Raw genomic sequence first — 22,868 nt, 5'->3', positions numbered from 1 at the left:
GAAAAAATAAATTTAACTTACTTTAGGTGTTGGAGCATCTTTGGTTGTATACCAAGGTTCTACTGTTGCCATTACCTGACAGAACATAGCACTAAAGAACAGAAATATTTAAAATAATATTATTAAGGAACAAGAAGTGAATTGATGATTATTTTAGGAATGCAAGGCAGTGGAATTGCATTTCATTCCAATTTGAAATTCCTTTAGAAATTACTTTGCCTTTATCTTTCCATGGTAGATATAATGGAATCCAACAAAAAGCCTTTACCATTTTATTCAGATCAATTGAATAATTTGGATAACAATCACTATCATATTTCTTCTGAATTTGACCACCAGTTCTTGAGACAATATTCTACAAGATCTGACATTTGTCATTGAAAACAAGGTTACACAATGAAATTCACACAGTGGATATGATGAAATGAAGGCCTATGAACTGAAAGTCAACATAACTTATCCATTAAGCTATTTAAACATGTGTACCATTGTAACATGATAAAAAAAAATGATGTTAAAATTAAGGAGTTGTTATTCTTAAATCAACAGAAATGCCAAAATAAGATACAATACTCACTAAGCATCATGTTCTAAAAACATTGGATCCATCAATTCTCGAATCATTTCACTGAAAGAAAATAAAAATATTCAGGTTATTTTAGTTCAAACAAATTTTAACTTTTTATCTTTAAGATTGATACAAATGTATACTCACTGACTGTCATTGACCTTTATTTAATATTCTAAATAAACAAAATATTAGGAAATATCTAATTTAAAACATAAGGCTATTCCAAGATCTCCACATAGCTATGGTGTCACTCCATAAACATATTAGCAATAGGTTTTCACTTATCTCTAATAGTATAGACTAAAGAGAGGAAGAGTTGTTCCCCTGTGTGATTGTGGAAAATGTTCCCAGATGAAATTATTTTTTAAATCTATAAATTCAAATCTTAGAAAAGAAATCAAGTATTAGATCTGAACTCAACCCAATTTAGCATATTAAAAAAAAAAAGTCACCTACCTACACTCTCTCAAAAATGTGTACATGCTTTATAAGTAGCATACACAAAATATAAGTAAACAACTGTTCTTTACATAGCAAACAAAAATTTTAGATAAGAGCATCAAGAATGTAAATGTTTAATTGGAAAATTAATAAACTGTAAAAGATAAATTAAAATTTGTTTGGCTTATTTTTAAAGAGGGATATGTACTCACTACATTAAATAAACATTAAAACTGAAAATAATCCTGAGGAAATTATAGGGGTAAAAATAAAACATTTGTAATTAACTGAATGTAAAAATATAAAAGAAAAGAAAATGTTAAGAAAAATTAATTGTGCAAATGAAAAAGAAAAACTCCACAGGAACAAAGCAAATGTTAGTAGTTGAACAGGAGCAAAACACAAAATTATTTGAACAGGGATGTCAATTCAAATGTTTTGTTTAATTGGAATTAAGCATACGAAGTCTACTTTTAGAAATTTTAAATTCTTTGTTCAGGCATAGCATATGAAATGGTGTAGTATAAGGGTTAGAGATGGAACAAATTTATGTTGGAGTACAGTACCATATTAAGCGGTACAGAGTACAGGTTACAGAGAACAAATTTAGGTACAATATAGTACAATATTTGTTCAAGTCAAACTGAAAAACTACATACTGCTTCCACACTACAACTGAATGTTGGTGTTGGGAAGTAAATCTAATTCTAGAAGGTAACAAGTCTTCGAATGGGTGGAGCCTGGTGCAGCCTTCTGGCTTGCCAGTCCTCAGTCAAATTGTCCAACCCATGCTAGCATGGAAAGCGGACGTTAAAAGATGATGATGATGATGAATATTATTTAGCACTGAATGAGAGAATGTGTTAAATAGTTGTCAACCAAACTGAATAAGACATGTTTAGTAAGCTAGACTTGACAGTTATTCCCTAATGTCCAGGTGGTTAATTTTACACCTTAGGTCAGTTGATGTAAAGCTGATTGAAACAACCAATAAGCCTGTTGGTGCTGGTTGAATTTACTGATTTTTAAGGAACTTCCAGTTTATACCAACAATTGTAAAATAGAAAAAAAATTAGTTCTTTGTTGATTATCAATAATGTTATTGTACTACAGTTATTGCAGCACTAACTGAATAAGAGACAATTCCCGCTGAACATGAGTTTTCTTTCTGAAAGATTTGTTATCAATAGCCAGTAAACTAAAGCTTGAAGAATTATGCATCAATGCCAGAAACACGAGATGCTTGCAACGGGATTTGAACTAACAGCTCATGAGTCCTTATCCATTTACTCACTTTACCTCCATACAATCTATAATAAACCTTTTCATAAAATACAATTAGGATTTGTTGAATTAGAGTTAGTAAAACTGCTGAAAAATGCTGGTTCTGATTTGAATATTAAAATTTGAAAATAAATACTGGTCATTCAACATTTAAACTCCACTTGTAACGTGTACAAAAATACTATAATTATTTGCTGATGACACTCAAAAATATGTACAGCTAAGCTAAGAATCTCTCTTGTTTTTAATCTCCTCATTCATTCAAACTCATCTATTCTCTAAAATAACTCTTTCTTGTTTGTGCTAACCCTACAATGACTAAACTTGTTTCTTGGCTACATGTATACTACATGTATATACTTATTTCGTACTTTTCTCTAAAATAACTCCTTGTTCTTTCTAGCCCTTAAAATGACCTTTCATAAACTGTAAACCTCTATATTAACTCATCAAATAACTTCCAAATTTGTACTCTCCCCCTCTAAAGTAATAATCCCTTCCCTTGTTTCTTGACTACATATATATAGGTATTCTGTAGCATTCACTAAAATTTCTTTCTTTTCTGTCTATATCTCTCTTATCTCTTGTTGCAATGGCTACTCCCTGCTATTTCTCTTTGAAGTTTAGGGCAAAGGCTACCTTCTTCATTTCCAGCTGTCACCTCCACACCTGTCCCCCTACCCCTCTCTCAGACTTTCGTTAGTTTATTCCATGTGCTCGGCGGCTGATGACACTCGAAAATATGCACAGCTAAACTAAGAATCTCTCTTGTTTTTTAATTGCCTCATTCATTCAAACTCATCTATTCTCTAAAATAATTCATTCATTCAAACTCATTTATTCTCTAAAATAATTCTTTCTTGTTTGTTCTAACCCTACAATGACTAACCTTGTTTCTTAGCTACATGTATATACTTATTTCATACTTTTCTATAAAATAACTCCTTGTTTGTACTAGCCCTTAAAATGACCTTTCGTATCAGTGGTTGCACCACCTTTTCCCACTCCCACCACCAACACCAGAATTCTCTTTCTCTTGCACTCTTACCAGAAATCTTTCTCTTACTGGACATTCAGGTGTCCCTTCCCCTCTCTCCTTTCTATCCCCACCATCTCTAGACTAACTAAACCAGATAGTAGCCCATTTTTTATTTATTCATTTATTTACACATTTATATGTGCAGCATCAGTAATGCTTCACCCACTAGGCTCATAACGCTTATATTTACAATGCTCCAAACCTTTTCATATACAATGCTTCCTCACTCCCCCCACCCCCAGTAGAGGTAACAACCTTAACTCTAACATGTTTGAATGACGGCAAGTTAAAAGCAAGAACAACTATTATGATACCTATTACCAAACATTCACAAGAACCTTCTTTTCAGGTACTGAATAACATCTCTCCTCTCTGTTACCTCCCATATCTCTTTCCCAGTTTTCAGAGTTGGCACTCTAAATATAGGTACATTGAAAGGTAGATCTAGCGAGATTGTAGAGATGCTTGAATGGAGACGTGTTGATGTATGTTGCGCACAAGAGGTAAGATGGAGAGGAGTCCTCACAGGCAAAGCACATAGGTATAAACTCTTCTGGAAAGGTAATAGTGATGGAATAGGGAGTGTGGGCATACTTCTTGCAGAGAAATGGGTGGATAAGGTCATAGAAGTAGTGAGGTTGTATGATAGAGTACTTAAACTCAGGCTAGTCTTGCAGAATGGTATAGCTACAATTATCTCTGCCCATGCTCCACAAGCAGGCCTACCAAATGAACAGAAGGATCACTTTTATGATATTCTTCTGTAGGCTACCTCAAAGATGAGTGACAATGACCTCATCTTTGTAGCTGGAGATTTTAATGGGCATATCAGACAGCAATCTGGTATCTTCCATGGTGTACATGGGAGCCATGGAGTTGGTACCAGAAATGAAGAGGGAACTAGGCTCCTGGAGTTCTGCAATGCAAATAACCTATTAATCTGCAATACCAACTTCGGGAAGCCAGCTAGCTACCTGATAACCTATCAATCCGGTGACTTTGCTAGCCAGATCGATTTCATTCTCACCAGACAGCGGGATGCATGGTTGCTCTTAAATACAAGGACCCTCCCTGGTGAAAAATGTAACCCCACCCCCATCATAGACTAATTGGCTTCATTAGCTTACAGTTGTTTCTGCCATAAAGCAATGCACTTAACCAGCTAAATTTAAAATAGGCTTAAGTTTTCAAATAATATTGATCTAGGCACAGGCATGGCTGAGTGATTCCATTTTCAGTCCCATTGTGTGGCATCTTGGACAAAGTGATTGGAAACTGAAAGGTAGGTAGGTGTGTGTGTGTGTGTGTGTGTGTGTCTGTCTCTCTCTCTCTCTCTCCTTGGACAGACAGCAAGTGATTATTATAAATGAATGTTATTCAATATTCTGTGGAAAAATGTCTTGCCATAGGGAAATATTACCTTACTCTGAAACAGGTAAGGATTGGTGACAAGAAACGCATCTGGTTGTAGAAAAACTGCCCTCATAAACTCCAGCTGACCCATACAAGCATGGAAATGTAGATGTTATGATGATGATCTCTCTCCCACCCTACTCCCTTCTTTAACTCCCTATCATGCATAACTATTACAACTCTATTTTCTTGTTATTGCAATCACACACAATTCCTTTTGAAAATTGTACAGTAAAGTGGCAGAAGATGCAACAGATAAAGAGGAATACATTCAATATAATGCACAATATGATCTTATGTGTATAAATGGATCCTTTGTGAGATTACAGAAAGGACAGAGATAATATCAATAAATAATGGACTGGAGCATTTCTAACTGCAGGATGTCTGTTCTGATACAAAGGTTTACTTTGCCAGAACCATCTCATCATGTATCATGGGCAAATAAAAAACATCTTTATTAAATTATTTAACATGTCAGAATGGCACAAGCAGTAGAGCAGCAAACAAAATATCTCATAGTATTTAGTTACATCCCTTTATGTTTTGAGCTTAAATTCTGCCCGGGTTTACTTTGCCTGCCATCCTTCCAAGATTTTTGAAGAAAGTGCCAATTACTAAAAGTACTGGAACCACTGTAATCAACATATCCATAGAATGCAATGCTCCAGCCTGACCACAGTTCAATGATTGAATATTAATGACAGTAATAACTAAGCAATAATTTAAGAAGCCTAAAGATTCAATTTTTATAGTTAGGATTATGTTAAAAAATTATCAACTTGACAAGATGTGATGAATGGTTGAAATGTCAAGATGTATTGTCAACGAAAGCAAATTTAATAAGCAATCCCATCAACCAGTGCAGCTACAAGAGTTAAAATACAAACTAAAAGGTCTGAAACATCATCCTATTGCAACTAATGTGAATACAGTTTGGAGTGTTGTAAAAATAAAGAGAATGAGTAATTGATGATCTCAATAAAAGAGGAAATAATATAACAAAGAAAGAAGATTGAAGATATACCATACAATAAAATAGATATATATATTTTAAAATAAATTATGGGGTTTTGTATATCATCACCACTGATGCTTTAATCCTAATATCTACTTTTACTTTCTCATACTAGCAATAACATGCAGAGAATTTTATTTCAAAAAAGTAAGGAAATTTACTTTTATTTACTTCAATTTTGTTTATCTAGAAAGAAATTTATAAAGAAAGTGCTGAAGCCCAGCCTCAGAACTGCAGTAATGTAAACTGTTTGTGGAAATCAAATAATAGGGAAATAATAAACTTCAACTTCTAAGAGTTTGCACCCACTCATTATTATTATTTTGAAATACTGTGAGGTAGGGAGGGATGAGAATTAGTATTGCAAAGACTGAGACATTGGTTCCCCTCATGAAAGTCTTCCCAGTGCACTCTGCATGTTAATTCAACATCACTGAGACAAGCAGCGAAGTATAAGTACCTCAAGGCTGTATCCTTGAGTGATAAGAAGCAGGAGGCTGAAGTGGATGCTAGAATTGCAGGGGCTGGCATAGTAATGCACCAGTTCCAGCAATCAATCCTCAGAAGAGACAAGGTTGGAAAAGAAAAACCAAACACACTATCTTCATTGGGTAATGACCAAAAGTGTACAATTGCAAATACAAACAGCCAAAATGGAGTTCCTTTGAATGATCTCTGGATTAACATTACTCAACAGGATACATAACTCCGAGATCAGGGAGTTTCTCTGGGTCGAGCTGTTACTTCTCAGCACTGAGAGGTTACAGCTCCAACACAATGGACATGTGATTAGAATGTCAAAGAAAAGACTTGCAAAACCGATTCTTCAAGATGAGCCAACCAGCAGGAGACTTTGTGGTAGACCAAAAACAAGACGGTTGGATAATATCCATAGTCTCAGTTGGTCACTCTTGGGAATCCAGCGGGAAAATCTAAAGATGGTTATTTCTGACAAGAACCTATGAAAGAAGTACCTGAAGACTTTACCCCCATGATCATCCCAGAAATAATAAGTAGAAAAGATGGATGGATTTTAAATGATTTTCATCTAAAAATTTTGTTCAGGTTGCTGAAGTATATTTATGTTTAAAACAAATAGAATGGGCTTATTTTACAATAGACATATAAAAATTGCATGCTTTCTTCTAAAAATATCAAATGAAAGTAACTTGATATTTTCAAAATGAAAATCAGAGAAACAGATAGATGGAGAGAGAAATACTGGCATTTCCAATCTTTTTAAAGATATAATCCTTCCAAAAACATACACAGAACCCTTCAAAATGTGAAAAATTTTAATATCAACATTTAAAAATGTTTCTAAACCTTTTGATACCAACCAGCCTGAGATTGTGTTTTTACCATACAAAACATTCCACCATAATATCATACATGAAACTTTGTTTCCAATCATCAATGTAATATAAAACTGATTGATAATTTACTAAATCTCTTAAAATTCTTGATTATTTCCAAAGTTAAGTAAAATACATGAAGTATATTTGACTAAGAATGTAATGAAAGAGTTAACTTCTCGTGAAAAATTATTTTTCCCATAAGTATTTGATATACAACTTATCTATGACCCCCACTCCAATAACTAATACACAAAAAATTGTTAAACCTCATTTATAATCAGAAAGTTAATTCAATTGTTTGTATGTGGATTCTTCCAAATATCTCAATACAAACAAGTTTAAATGATGTACCCTAGATTTTAGGAAAATTAATGTTTACTTTTATTTATAAATTTATTTTTAAGAATTTGTATTCAATCAAATGCATTATTATTATTTACTAAGTTATTAATATTCAAATATTTAAAAGTAATTTCTAAAGTAAAGGTTTAAAAACAAAAGTTAACCAAAAAATAACTAAATATAAAAAAGCTTATGTGAATATTGTAGTGTTTTTATATATGAAAGATAGTTTGAAGAGTCTACCAGGAAATGGAAGGAAAACAAGGCACTTGTAAAGAAAAAATAGGCATGCAAAGAAAAAAAATAAACCTAAAATTCCTAGTAGTTTTGACATAAACAATAAGATTAAAAAATTCAGAGAAAATTGGTAACTAATTCCAGTGCATTCAGGTAATTCTTCAGAAAAGACATTCATCATAGGAAAACATGTTTTTGTCAAGAAATGTTGTTAAAGTCCAGAACCAGCAAAGCAGCATAAATGAAAGAAAGCAATTAGAATCAAAATGCTAACCTCTCGGTAATTTGTGTAAGGCTGAAAGATGTTAAAACAACGATCACAAAAAAAAAAAAACAAAAAAAAAAATTAAGCAACTGAAGAAAAAAAAAATCAAGCTACAAATTATCAGCAATAAAAAGCAATAAATAAGTTTACATTCTGTCATCCAATACAGTTACCAACTTTCTCAAACATTCTTTACCAACAAAAGAAAAAATATACTTTTAACACTAAGAATCACATAAATCTTGTAACAACTGTTGAGTTATAATTTACAATTAAGAAATTGAAATGTCAAAAACAAAAATCTAAATGAATAGGGTTTTGGTGCCTTAGTCCAAGAAATTCAAAACTCAACATTTTCTCTTTAGTTCCTTTGAGTAAGGTTTATAAACTACTTCTACCCTATTTACAAGACACTGAACTGGAAATTTGAGCAAATAGTTTACAGTGCAATGATTAATGACTATTAAAAAGAAACAAAATTAAATTATGTTTCATCACTAGTAAAGTACCTGTGTTAAGTTTTAGGAAGTGAATGAGAACAATGACTTTATAGAATGAATGTTTAACCCTTTAGCATTCAGGTTTCTGTCAATTGTAATACTTATTCATTCACATTGTTTTGAATTAATCATAGCTTTGAGATTTTGATGATGTAAATATGATTTGAATGACACTGTCAGGTAGGTGTAAGAGGCCAGATTTGACCACTTTGACCACAAAACAGGTAGAACATTTTGGGCCAGAAATGGCCAGTTTAAATGCTAAAGGGTTAGATAAATCAAGCTTTCAAAAGAAAGGCAACATAAAAGAGATTTGAACACAATAGAAGGAGGTAATAATAATGTTAGGATAAAGGAAATCCAACAATATAACATTTGATTTGATTGGAATACTTGACATTTCAAAGTATTCATGAGAAGTTAGTATAATTAGTTAATTACACTGAAAGATTTTACATTAAAGGTTCCAATTATTATAATCAATGTTGTCTGTAAAATATCCAAAACAGGGCAACTATTTCAAATTGCTTAAGTACCCTGGAAAAGACAGGGTAATCCTATTTCAATTTAAGTTAAAGCTATTGGCCACTCCAGCTCAAACTGCAACAATAATAATCCAGAAAGCAAACCCACAAGATGGTCTTATCATATTGTAATTTGAATAAAATAAAACCAATTAAAAGTAACAAAAAAATTACTTACCCAATACTTTCTATTTCACACGCATGGAGGAATGCTTGATGATCACAGTGTAGTACAAATATTAATGGTGCTAAAAGTTCGTGCATACCCTGAAGAAAGCATGTTTGGTAAGTAAGATATTTCTAATCAAGAACATCATTACAATAATTCAGGTAAGTATAATTAACAAACATTTCTAGAATCAAACATGTAATATTAACTGCAATAGATTACATATTAATTTATTCCCATTGCCTTTTTTTTTTTATACCAGATTGATTATATGAAAAAATACTTCAATATAAATTCAGACATTTAAGGCAGCATCTCTTACCTAATCAAAAGTATCATAATATAAAAAAAAGTCACACAGCCTAATAAAACATCAAACATCTTGAGTTTGGAAGACTATAATAGTAACATTTATCTGAAGGACTATTTTTTCTTCTTCAGTTATCCCTCTCCCAGTTCACTCTTCCCGCAAACATACAAAACAAAAACTTGACTAAACCAGTTTGTTATCTTGTATTTGTTCTACTCCTCAATATATGATATAGTGGATCTCATAGTATAGGGTTTCCTCTGAAAAATAGGGATGACAGTGGCCCATTGAAGAAATGAGCCCTGTGAGGTGGAATGGCTGCTGCAGCAAATGCCGCCAGCCATTCTCCATGACTAACCACACCATTTGTTCTAGGGTATGTGGCCCATTACCCTCTCCCCTGCTGCTTTACACCCTAACCTTGTTTTCTTTTCCTTTCTTATCCCTCTTTTTTCCTATTTCTTTGTATTTAAATGTTATAAATAAAGATTGTAAGTATATAATCATTAATTACTGATATATAATTAACATAGGCTAATTATGTTAGCATAATTAGATTAAAGTTAACCTAATTTATAGAATCCAATTTATATATATTACATAAGTTGTTTGCAACAACAAGCAACACAACTGTGCAGCTAAGAAGCTTGCTTCATACCCATATGGCCCTGAGTTCAATCCTACAGTATGGTACCTTGGGCAAGTATGTTCTGTTATAGCTTTGGGTTAACCAATGTCTTGGATGGAAACTGTGTAGAAGCCAACTGAGTGCATCTGTGCATTTTAGTGAAGGATATAAAATTGTGCTTTGTGAACACCGTCCTCTGGGATATTTGTTCTGAATCAAGATACAGGCACTTCCTTGTCATTTTCACCATCAGAAAAGCAGTGAATAAGTGATTGGCACATTGGAAACCCATAACCAATGAGACTAGTATTCCCTAGTTTGAATAAAAACAATTTTTTTAATTCTTTAAAATCCCTTTATCATTACAGTGTTAGCATTTAAAGAATTTTTTTTTTTTTTTGTGAACCACTGTCAAATGAAACAAGACAAATTCAAAAATTGTTTTATAAACAGTAAAATGACAATAGTAAAAATGTAAGTCAAAGTCACTTTTGTACAGAATTCATTAATATAACTTAAAGTGTACCAAATATAATTTTATTTAACACATTAATAACTTATTTCAATAATTTATTTTAATGCTTTTGTCAAAATATTTCTGTTCAAATACACAGCCTATCTATCAATTAATTTATTAAAAAACAAAAAATTTAATAAAATAACTGTCATTATCAAGTTGGAATATAAATTAACATGAAATATGTTGGTAGGTTTTAATTTAGGTTTTAACTTAGATCATAGGAAGATTTTTAACATAGAACTTGGGGTGTTGAGTTTCAGAAAGGTTAGCATCAAAAGTGTTAGGTGTTAAACTAAAAAAAAGAGAGAGAGAGAGAGAGAATAAAGGGAAAGTGAAAAAAAAAAAACCTGCAACAAGGAAAGAAAATAAGAAAGAAGTGAAGCTGAAGAGAAGGGTAGAACAATGCCTAGGGATACTTATGTATGTGCAACTGTGTGACTTCAGTATAATTGGAGGTGGATTCTGGTAGCCTCACCCATTGATACAAGCCTCAGTTCTGATACTAAAACTTCTCATTTTTAAGCATTCCTAGTTAAAGCCTCTCATAATTTTATGTAAAACACATTGTTAACAACTTAATAATGAAAAACATTAGTTTTTCACAAAAATTCCAGAATATATTCAAAACTAATTGAAATATACAACTAATGTATTCCATTAAAAATAATAGTCATTGAATGATTACTTTGTTTTTTTCTCCATCTTCTAACCTGCAATAATTCAAACTAAGAATGCTTATGACATTTTCATTAGAGCACAAAAATTTAGGTTTTATTGGATGTTTTACAAAGAATTGAATTGATGATGATATATTAACATTAATTTGCTGATTTGAGAAGAAACAACAGAAATAATTTCTAATGACATTTGAACTCAGCCAAAACGATCAAAACTAAATATTGTATCAGTTTAAATTGACAAAAGGCCATAAATTTTTGATAAGGGATATACTCCCTCATTTCATTGATTATGCAATTTGACTGGTATATCATATCAATCTCAGAAGGCAGGATGGAATGTCAAAATGAACTTTAGGTGTTTGAAAGTAGAATGTAAAGGGATATAACTTGCAGCACATTTTGTCTGGCACTCTACTGATTCCCCCACCCATTACTCCAATAAAGTATAAGTCATAGATTTTGAAATAGTTGATTAAACCCATTTGATACCAACCTGCCCAAAGCTGCCCCAGGTTCTATAATACAAATTCCTTGTTTTAGAGTCAAAATTTCATGTTAATTTACATTCTAAACACTAGTTTAATGACTAAGTTGTTTCACTAAACAATAAGTGATTCTGTAATAAAATAAATTATTTCACCAAATACATTTCAGTATGTTCACATTAACAAACTTAAAGAAATTTTATTTATTTATTTATTTTCTGAAAAAGTGATAGAAGAAAAGCATCAGGCAAAATATGACACATATACTTACATTCAATAGACAGTTAATTCATTAACACAACAAAGAGGGCATTAATCCCTTATAGATTATTTAATGATATAGGAATTTAAAACATACACTTATAATAATGATAATAATAAATCTGCAACATATCTATGCAAAATGTGAATAAATTTGATAAACAACTCACATGCATCAAAAACAGTGTGACATAACTACAACAATACATGCAGGAAGGAAAAACACTAAATGTCTGACCAGGTCATCAAAAAGTCATGGGATGTTCTGATGAAAACTTCACAAGAGACATATTTGTTGCCTTCAGTTTGTTTTGTTTTGTTTTTTAAATTGTTGTCACACTTTGAAAAACGGATGAAAACTTATTCATCATAAGCCACAAATACATTTTCTAGCAAGAAAACACTATATATACAAACTGTAAGTGTACTTTCATTATAACTATTTCATTGACTACATTAAAACATGTAGATGTATAAACATTAATATACTAAAAACAAGGGAATGACAAAGAATATTTAACATACCCTTTGGTTATATTCAAATATTATATTAAAAGTTTTATATTAGTTGAAATTTAGAGAAACAGGCAGACAAGACCACAAACTTCAAAAATACAAATTTATTTATTTCTCTTTGTCGTATATTATTTAAAGGCTAAACTTTATATGTTAAAACTGAAGAGAGAAACAATACAATAAAGAGATCTAAACACCCACTCCTATTAAATCTTCACTTTAAATTTCAGTTGAATCAGGTTTAGAAATAAACCCAATCTAAATTAAAGACACTGTAAAAACATTACTATGATAAATTTCTTATAGTTTCATTTACAACAAAGGAACTTGAGCAATAGTTTGTAGGTAATCTGAATGATGACAGAATGAAACAAAAGCCATATGACAACATTCTACCCAGCCAATTACTCTACAATGCAAGCAAAGTGTTCATTATAATATTAATTATCTGTTAAAAAAATTAAATTACAATCACTAATCAACAATGATTTGATTTTTAATTAAGTTCAATATGTTTATTTGTATCCCATTATTTTGATATCATTTAAATTTGAGAACATAAAATTGGGTATGGTTTATTAAATACATTTTTGATCCATAAATTTTTGAATTCATGTATTTAATATATTGGCTAAAAATTATCATCACAAAATTTACAAAAAAAAATTTTTTAAGAAAACAGACTAGCAAGGTCAGAAAATTAATTAATTTCATTTAACTACTTTTAAGTATGATTCCAACCAAAACATGCACATGTCCAAATAAGGACCATGCAAGCAAGTTATAAATTATTCTACAGCAAAAATTAAACACATGCTGCTGCTGCTGTCTCTTTAGCTTAAAACTTTTCAAACAAAATCATGTAAACAAAATGTATTCATTTACACACACACACACACACACACACACACACTGTAATGCTAGTTTAAGAATTAAAGATAAAATTATATTATAAACCTCTTTTCAAACAAGAACCTTAAAGAATGAGTTTGGGCTTTTAGATATTATCATGTGACCAACAGTGTACAATGTACAATAGGACATGAAAACAAATTATTGAATACATTTACTCCTAAAATTCTAAAAATATTGAAGCAAAACATTTAGTTAATCATTGTAGCAGTGCTACATTTTGTTTGAAATATAATTTTTACATTTTGTTCTTTAGCCCCAAGTCAACCTCAATCCTACAAACTTAATTATAAATTATTCCATCTATGTCCATCTAGGACTACATTATTCAATACTCAATGGTTTCTTTTAACAGTAAGGGTGTGATCTGAAAAAAATCTGAACACTATTTAGGTATCATTTAAATTAGCAAATGTGAAATGGATATTTTGAGAGGGTTAGGGTTAGAATATTAATCAGCTAAAATTTGTCATCACAAGATTTTAGAAAAGAAACTAAAAAAAAATAGGTAGAATGTTAAATCAGAAGATAAAAATCAAGAATTTTCTTTACCTACTTTTAAAATGTGAGTAAATTCCTGGAGGCTTCAAAGAGGATGCCTTATTAGTTTCTTGTGATTTCATAAAGACAGATGAGTCATATGACTGTATTGTGATGGCCAGCATAGTGGCCCTATCTATTGTGGACACTACATTATTTCTATGCTGTGGATTGGGTCCAAGTCGTTCAAGATTTTCATTAATATTGGCAACACTCAGTTCCCACTACCACCAATCACCTCCTATCCAATTACACAGTATTATTGTACTTACTCTTGCACTTTAAATGCAAGTCATTAGCTCCATACTAAGGAATCAAACCACAAAGTCACTCTCTTTACAATATGTATATGAAATTAACATATGTTTGTACAAGAAACAGCTATATTAGAAATTAATATATGTTTGTACAAGAAACAACTATATTTCATTTTCCACAAAGAAACTGGACAGAGAAAGATTTTGCTAATGATTAGATTAATTAGACACTCTCAGCTATAAATTGTAAATTTAAAGAAGAAGAAAAAGTAAATTTTTAGTGAATAGTCCACCCAACATTCAGTTTTATTTACGTATATTTGTACAATAGGGTTGATGGAGATAATTGACATAATAAACTGTTTTTTTAAAAAAATTATTAGAATGTCTTATAGGCAATTGGTCTTTTAAGGATTAGTAGATTAATCATCTTTGAAAAGAGAATTTGAAGAAAATAATATACGTACCAAACCAAGTCTGGATTCAGCAAAAAGTGAAAAAAACTACAGTATATTAGGGTGCCGTAAGGAAAAGAAATATTTCATACCTCAGTTCCTCAACTCACAGCACTATAACATACTTAAATTTTTTGTTTTTACTGAACAGAATTTTACAAATGCAGACCACCACTAGTCTCATAGCTGAGAATGGTTTAAGTTATTGTGCACACACTTGTGTTAGTTTAACATAGTAACCAACTACAAACACTAGAAAGGGCATTGGGGAAAGGATTAAATGGTTACAATCCATGACGGAACTTACTTCTAAAATCATCATAATCCTCAGAAATAATTGGTGCTTTGCTTAGAGTTTTGTAGTTTTACAGAAAACATGCATGTATGTTAAATGCTATTCTTTCTAATATACAAAAATTTACTTCAGCACACTGTGATAAATTTGTGATGATTATAAAGGCTAAGGAAATTAATTATATCAATAATTTAATTATCATTCTGACCATCACTTAATAAGCTAAGCAATAATGCTTGCAGAAAATAGGAATATGTAGTATAAGAAAAATCACTCCACATTGCCAAATAAATTTATTATAAAATAACAGTACTCCATTTATATATTTCACTTGCTAGTTTAAAGAATTCAGTACAAAATCACATTTAGGATTTTGAAAGGGTTTGTATCTATAAACATACCTATTGCTGTTAAGGGTATTGAAATGGCCCCAATAAAATATTACCCATTAAACGTGGTTTCAAAAACAATTTTTTGGAAAGTTCAGAAATAAAATCAAGAAACAAAGATTAAACAAAATTGTGCCTATTTTTCTAGAAGATGCAGCTCTCTCTCTCTTTTAAACAAACATTTTTTGTACTTGTAACCATTTGTCTCAATATCCAGCGTTAGACAAATTTCAGTGATATTTACAACATAATTAAAGCTACAATATTGTTTACTAAAGAAGATATTTTTGTAGGGTTTTACTGTAAACCATTATTAATAAAACAAAATGACATTATGCTTGGAAAATAAACTGTTCACTGGGTGTCTCAGGTTACTTTGAGTTGCTTTTTTTTTCATTTCATTTTGGGAGAGAGAGAGAGAGAGAGAGCCAAATAGACAAACATAAAAATATCTTTGTTTAATAATGTTTCTTTAGTAAAAATCCAGTTAAGTAGTACAGTGATAAAGAAATGTTACTGAAAGAATGTAACATCACTCGTCCTGTTGTAGGATATCATGAACTCATATAAAGAGGAGTGAAACCAACCTGTCGGTATGACAAATGAGTTTTCATCTGATCATTGCGACAATATAAGAACAACACATTAACCATCAGTTGATGAACCTGGTCTGATTGGAAGAAAGGAATCTCAGGAAAACTAGAAGGAAAAGAAAAGAAAATAAACAAAGCATATCCCTGGACACCAACAAAAACAGAAGCAACAAGAGGCAGTTGTAGAAATTTGACTAAGTCCACAATATTCAAGGCATGCTACAACAAAAACAAAAAAGAAAAAATGACAACAAACAACATGGAAGATTACAACACTAAAAAGAAGAAATATATATTTATTAAAATGGAATCGGTGAGGATTTCAATATCTAGAAACACTGAAAAGCAATTTTCTTTTTCTTTTTTATTTTAATTATTAACAATAGCAAATGATGTGCTTTTCATAGACACTGGAAAAGATTTCAGTTGCATGAAATTATAATCAGTGGTTAAGACATAAATGTGACCAGCAATTAAATCTCAGATTAGAGTTCTGCCAAATGAAGAAATAAATTGAAACAAGAATCACCAAAAAATTTTGAGTTGGAGTTAACAGAAGAAATACCAAAAGACTGCTTAGTATTCTGAAGACTTATTCAACTTTACACTTGAAGATGTTAAAAATGCACTGGATTACTTGCAGATGACATACAAACATATATTGCATCTCAGCATCATGGAAATAGATGTTAAATAGTTACTGATGATAATTATCATGAGGAAGGGTGATGACTACCACAAGTCACTGCTGCTTTTAGTAGTTAGGGAACTATTCCAATTACACAAATATGTAAAATATGCAGTAAAGAAATCCTGAAAGCAAAAAGCTTTGCTCTAATCAATATTCAAACACTAATATACTCACAAGTAATATAATCAGAAATAATAAACTAACATCTTTTGCTGTTAACAAATTTGCAATCATTTAAAGTTTATAAACTTAGTATTATTGGTTTCACTTTTTCAATCTTACAGCTACACTCTCTTTCTCACTGGGGTATTAGCAGGCTATGCAACATAGAGGTCATACACCAATCAAGCAATAGTCATTTAATAAATCAATTATTCTAAATAGACTACTTCTTTGCAATTTATTACAAGAAGCCATAACATTTTAACAGATGAACTACAATATCTAAGTTGTAATTTTAGCAGTCATTATCAGGTATTATTGCTGAGACAAATGGCAACATAGACTAGTCAGATCAAACTCTCATTTTCTTTCCACAGGTACTATTATATAATGTTCTGTCTCTTGACAGAGCCAAAAATCCAAGTTTCTTTAAGACTTAAAGCAGAATTTGTGCAGAACAAACCAGAATCTCATTTGATCAGCAATTGCTATTTTCAATTCTTTATCACATCAAATTACATAATAAATATTGGTTTCAAATTCTGGCAAGAAACCAGCAAGTTTGTGGGGAGGTAAGTCGATTAACTAGTATTCATTAACCCTGAAAAGATGAAAGGCAAAGTAAACCTCAGCAGAGATTACATAATAAATATTAAACAATGAAATCTATTTTTCTCTCAACAGAAAAATAAACCATAAAATGGTCTTTTTTATTATAATCTAATATGAAAATATTTCATAAGAATTACTTTAGTCTGCAAATATTGGTTACAGGGCCTCTCGCTCAGAGTAAAAGGCAGACTGTGTGACACGTGTACGAACAGCCATGCTACATGGCAGTGACACATGTGTACGAACAGCCATGCTACATGGCAGTGAAACATGGGCTGTGATTGCTGAGGACATGCATAAGCTCACAAGGAATGAAGCCAGTATGCTTCAATGGATGTGTAATGTCAGTGTGCATACTCGATAGAGTGTAAGTACCTTGAAAGAAAAGTTGGACCTAAGAAGCATCAGATGTGGTGTGCAAGAGAGACGACTGCGCTGGTATGGTCATGTGGCGAGAATGGATGAGGATAGCTGTGTAAAAAGTGCCACACTCTAGCAGTTGAGGGAACCTGTGGAAGAGGAAGACCTGGAATGAGGTGGTGAAGCATGACCTTTGAACATTAGGCCTCACCGAGACAATGATTAGTGACCGAGACCTTTGGAAATATGCTGTGCATGAGAAGAGTGCAAGCCAAATGAGACCATAACACATGGCCTATGCCAGGGGTGTAACCAGCCCACTTATGCATACCTTTCCTTCATTGGACACTAAACTCTGCTTGCAAAGACCTGTTGAGGCAAGTGAAATCGACATCAAATCAAATTCGCAAATTCAATGACTGGCATCCGTGCCAGTGGAACGTTAAGAGCACCATGATCACTGCCAGAGCAGCTGACTTGCTTCTATGCCGGTGGCACATAAAAAGCACCATTCGACCATGTTCATTACCAGTGTTGCCTTATTGGCACTTGTGCCGGTGGCATGTGAAAAAGCATTTGAGTGAGGTTGTTGCCAGTGCCGCTGGACTGATTCCTGTGTAGGTGGCACGTAAAAAACACAGGATTTTTTTTCTACAAACCTAAGGATTTTCCAGAGAAGAACAAGAATGATTTGGAAAGATCCTCATCAATAGTTGATAACAATGAAGATGCTGATGGGCAGTCAATACAAAATATGCATGGCATATAAAAACAAACAATGGACTAAAATCCAAACAGTATATAAAACGTCCATAGCTTATGTTGGTAGGAAAGAAGCAAAATCTTAGTATGTTCTTTTATTCTTTTGTTGTTTTCAGTTAAGTACATGCTAAGGCAGCAGCTTCAAGGGTTTTTAGTCATTTATAGTGAACTTCATACTTATCTCATAACGAAGAAAGGGTTTACTGGATATAAGGAGATGCAAGGTTATATTTTGACTTTTTTTTACTTGGACACACTGATTTTATTCAACCCACACCCACAAACACATATCTGACAAATTTCTTTATAGTTTCCATCTACCCAGTTTCATTTGCAAGTTTTTACTGACCCTGAGGCTATAACAGAAATCACTTACCCACACAATCTTCCAGTATATTAAAAATTAATTATGTAATTTGTGGTTATAATATTAACATTACAACAAGGCTCTCTTAAATGTTTTTAAAATGACTATGCTTTCATAAGAAAAGCCACAACTTTTAGAGGTTATTTCAAGTAAATAATCCTAAGTCTATTTTTCAACTTATATTCAGTAGGAGTTGAAGATAATTTTGTTTTACATAAAAGCTTTTTAAATATTTAGATATGCAAACAAAAAGAAAACTTTATGCATAGTTATTACAGAAATGCAGACTTTTAATGAATTAACTATGACATGCATAGAACCTCATCAGTTACATTAATTGGAAGTAGTTTGGGTCAGTAATTGAGCAGAAAATAAGTTTCAAAAAAATAATGTTTATGTGGAAATGACTACTTTTAATATTAAATACCATATAAAATGGCTCAAACATGACTAGTAATTATAAAGGGAAAAGTTGCTAATCAGGATTTTTCTCTGGGTGTTAATAATTAACAGATAGCATTATCCAAAATAGTGAAAGAAGTTGACAGCATGTTCTTGTAAAGGTTTAACAACAAAACCTTAGAGCTAAATTATATTTTGAGTAGCAAATTATAATGAGGAAATAAGATTTTCATGGAAATATATGAAATACCTTGAAACAAATTCAGAGGGGATTACTCTGTATAAGTTATTAACTATATACTCTGTATAAGTTATTAACTATATATCATACAATAATTTCTTAAAATTGGAAAAGCAGAAAATATAGACTAAAACTCTAAACAAAGATTTATTTGTCAACATTAGTCACAAATCATGATTTACATTCTACAACTTAAACTACAATAACAAAAATTATTATTATTATAAATGAATTAATATATTTAACTGTCATTAATAAGAATTTAAGGTAAATGACTACACAGTTTGCAAAGATACAATCCCAACAATTTTAGTTTAATATTTAACAAAACTAGTTAACTATAAAATGTAACAGTAATTTATTACTGATATATCTAATAATAATATATAATCTTTACACAAAGTTTATTCAAACTTTGCAATCAAACTTTCACTTTTAATTTGAAGTAGGTTTATCAAATTTTATCACTTTTAAGATATACCTTTTTCTAAATATTTATACTCTAAGTGAAATGTTAAATATTAGACAATGTTCAAGATATTTGAGAGTAAATCTGAAGTAAATTCCCTCGATGTATAACCACCCCATGCTGAAAAGTGATAGGGACATATGCATGCAAAAAACTAAACATTGATAGGAGACATGCTGCTGTACAATGTGCAGCTAGCTACAATGGCAATAGACACAAGAATGGCAGACTTAGCTTTGAGAAGAGAAGAGAAATAAAAATGAAGAAATAGTAACCTGTCTATAGGACAAGTCAACGTTCAGCTTGGCATAAATAAACAGAATATCAACCATCATGTTTCGCACTTGATTAGACTGAAAAAATTCTATTCGAGGATAACTGGAACAGAAGCAAAAAAAATGACATAAGTCAATGATGTAATGAAGAGGCTAGAGCACCATAGAAAGGATTCATATTTTTAAATCCTCACTCAACAAGATGGTTGATAAAACTGAAATATATATATATCACTGCTCGAAAACAAAATTTCTTTCATTTCAAAAGAAACCATAAAATTTTTTTTTTTTTTTTAATCAAAGGTCTACCAAATTAGATTTGTTTTCCTTCAAAACTCAAGGAAGAGTTGGTTAAACGTATGCAGAGTGTTTTGGATATATTGAGATGCACAGTGGTTGAGGTGTTTATTAGATTACTTGGCTACATGACCCATGAGTGCAAACATCATCATTCCCACTACTACAACTACTACAGCAGCTATTATTTTGTGTCCCTAAGTTTGGAAGTTCCCCTCTCAACTTAGCAAGAAGAACTTCTAAATAATTTTATAACTCAAAAGAGCAAGTCACTAAAATTTCATAATAGGTTGCATTTCACATTAAAGAATGCATATATCACTTACTCAACAATGTTGTTCAAAATATTTTATGCAAGTAAAATAGAACATCATTCCTATTACAAATCAGAATTTAGTATGAGTAGTGAGAAAGTATTAAAAACTGTTTCTTTTTAAATAGTAGCCTGTAGACTCCAGAGTATAAACTATTAAATTTTCTTCATAATACCTTTATATTTTAGGTGTATAAATTTCTCTCAATTGAAATATTCTCAACTTACATATTTTCAATTTACAGAGCCTTTGTCCTGACAAATGATCTAAAATTAAGTGTAGCATTTTGAGTTACTTTTGGTTTTATTTCCCCCACTTCATACATCTAAAATAAAATATACTACGTCACACTTGAAATGAAGGTAACATACACTTGTTACACACTAATTGAATTTAATGTTCTCTCGAATTTAAGAGACTCAAATTATGGAGCATGTCTTACACAAATAAATGTAGTTTGAAAATTAAGTTGTAATAATTAAAAGCTAAATCAAATTTTGAAGCTAACAATCCAAGTGCAGGAATTGATGTATCAAAGTTATATAACTGACTATCCTAAGGAAATAATGACACGGACTAACTCTAAAAATTGGTCTATCTTGAAAACAAACATTTGAAGTAGACAAGATCAAAACCATCCAACAACCATAATTTTCAATAAAAACACAGCACATTTAAAAGGAAAAATGTAAAAGCGATTCAAGGAAATAATTTGCATGAAGATTTTTTCTTCACTGTTGAATGTATATTATTAGGTTAGATGCACCAAGAAATATTGGTATGCATCAAAAATCACAATTGTATGAAACTATGAGAATGGTGACAAATGAGTGAAGATATAAATGTTTACGAGTTTGGGGAGCTAGTACTGAGTCTGACCAAAAGTTGTAAAAACCAAAATGGTAACTAAAACAAAAAAATAATAAAAATATAAAGACAATTTGCTAATCTAAAACCAAAAGAAAACTGCTCTAGAATTATTAAAATTAGTCTGACTTCAAAGAGGACAGTTTAACAAACTTCCCTAAAAGTAACGAATGAACATTATAGAAGATCAGTATGATTAAGTTACACTATGAAGAAAAATAGTCGATAAACAAAAAGTATTATCAGAGATGTTCTTCAATATATAATTTCATTACTGTACATTATTGCTCAATAATGAAAAAGCTTTTCTTAGAATTCAGTTAAAATATACAATGGAATTAAAAATCAAAACTTTAAAAACAAAAAAAAAAAATACAAAACAAAGCATTTAAAGCACACTATAAAATGATGAAATGGATGTCTTTATTGACAATATAAGCTTTAAGCTTAAATCAATAAGCATGTTCCAGAATATAATATAAGTATAATAAGCATGTTCCAGAATATAAAATTAAAAAGATTATACTGAATTATTTGAGAACAAAAACAAAACTTACCTTGTGCCTAACTTCATTCTTCGAAAATTACTTGATAATCATCAAATAAATAGATAAAATTTAACTTTCTCTCAGATATTTCTTAATCTATCATTTTAACAGTTCAAAGAAATTCGAAAAGTATTTATTTTATGTTCACTACCTGCTTTGTTTGGAATTCAAAAACTACCGATCATCACATGAATGAGCCAAAATATTCATTTTCATTAATAGCAGAAGTGCACTATATACAGACAATCTTCTTTGATTCAATAAGGAATAAAGGAAGGAGTACTGAACTGTACAGAATTAAAAGACAAGTTTTTCTTCATTAATAGTCTTTGAGACAAACAAATATTTTCTTTCTTGAAAGGTTAAAAAATTATTAATAATTGATGATGATAATAGATCTAATTAAAAGTGAAAATAATTTTACTAAAATAATGAGTATGAAATGAGTAAGATCTTTCCTTTGAGATCAGATAGATTTTAAAGACACAGTAGAAAAGTT

General features: G+C 31.0%; 1 protein-coding gene across 9 annotated transcripts in view; it reads right to left on the bottom strand.

Moving 5' to 3' along the window:
* LOC106880495 (TBC1 domain family member 5) overlaps window positions 1–22,868 on the bottom strand; it is an 83,694-nt gene that overhangs the window by 19,331 nt on the left and 41,495 nt on the right. For 4 of the 9 annotated variants that reach the window (XM_014930471.2, XM_014930466.2, XM_014930464.2 and 1 more), the window contains exons 8-13: window positions 22,379–22,408; window positions 20,344–20,446; window positions 9,171–9,259; window positions 7,978–7,998; window positions 578–628; window positions 22–91 (exon numbers count right to left, since the gene is read on the bottom strand). In XM_014930471.2, the coding sequence (XP_014785957.1) occupies window positions 22–91; window positions 578–628; window positions 7,978–7,998; window positions 9,171–9,259; window positions 20,344–20,446; window positions 22,379–22,408 (364 nt within the window). Of the gene's footprint in view, window positions 1–21; window positions 92–577; window positions 629–7,977; window positions 7,999–9,170; window positions 9,260–15,996; window positions 16,109–20,343; window positions 20,447–22,378; window positions 22,409–22,868 lie in introns of all 9 variants that reach the window. The other 5 variants (XM_014930467.2, XM_014930468.2, XM_014930469.2 and 2 more) reach the window with 5 other exon arrangements.

Source organism: Octopus bimaculoides, chromosome 4 (genome assembly GCF_001194135.2).
Source record: "Octopus bimaculoides isolate UCB-OBI-ISO-001 chromosome 4, ASM119413v2, whole genome shotgun sequence".
Lineage (NCBI taxonomy): Eukaryota > Metazoa > Mollusca > Cephalopoda > Octopoda > Octopodidae > Octopus > Octopus bimaculoides.
The sequence above is the reverse complement of the archived record's forward strand: the minus strand, read 5'-3'. Positions and strand labels throughout refer to the sequence as shown.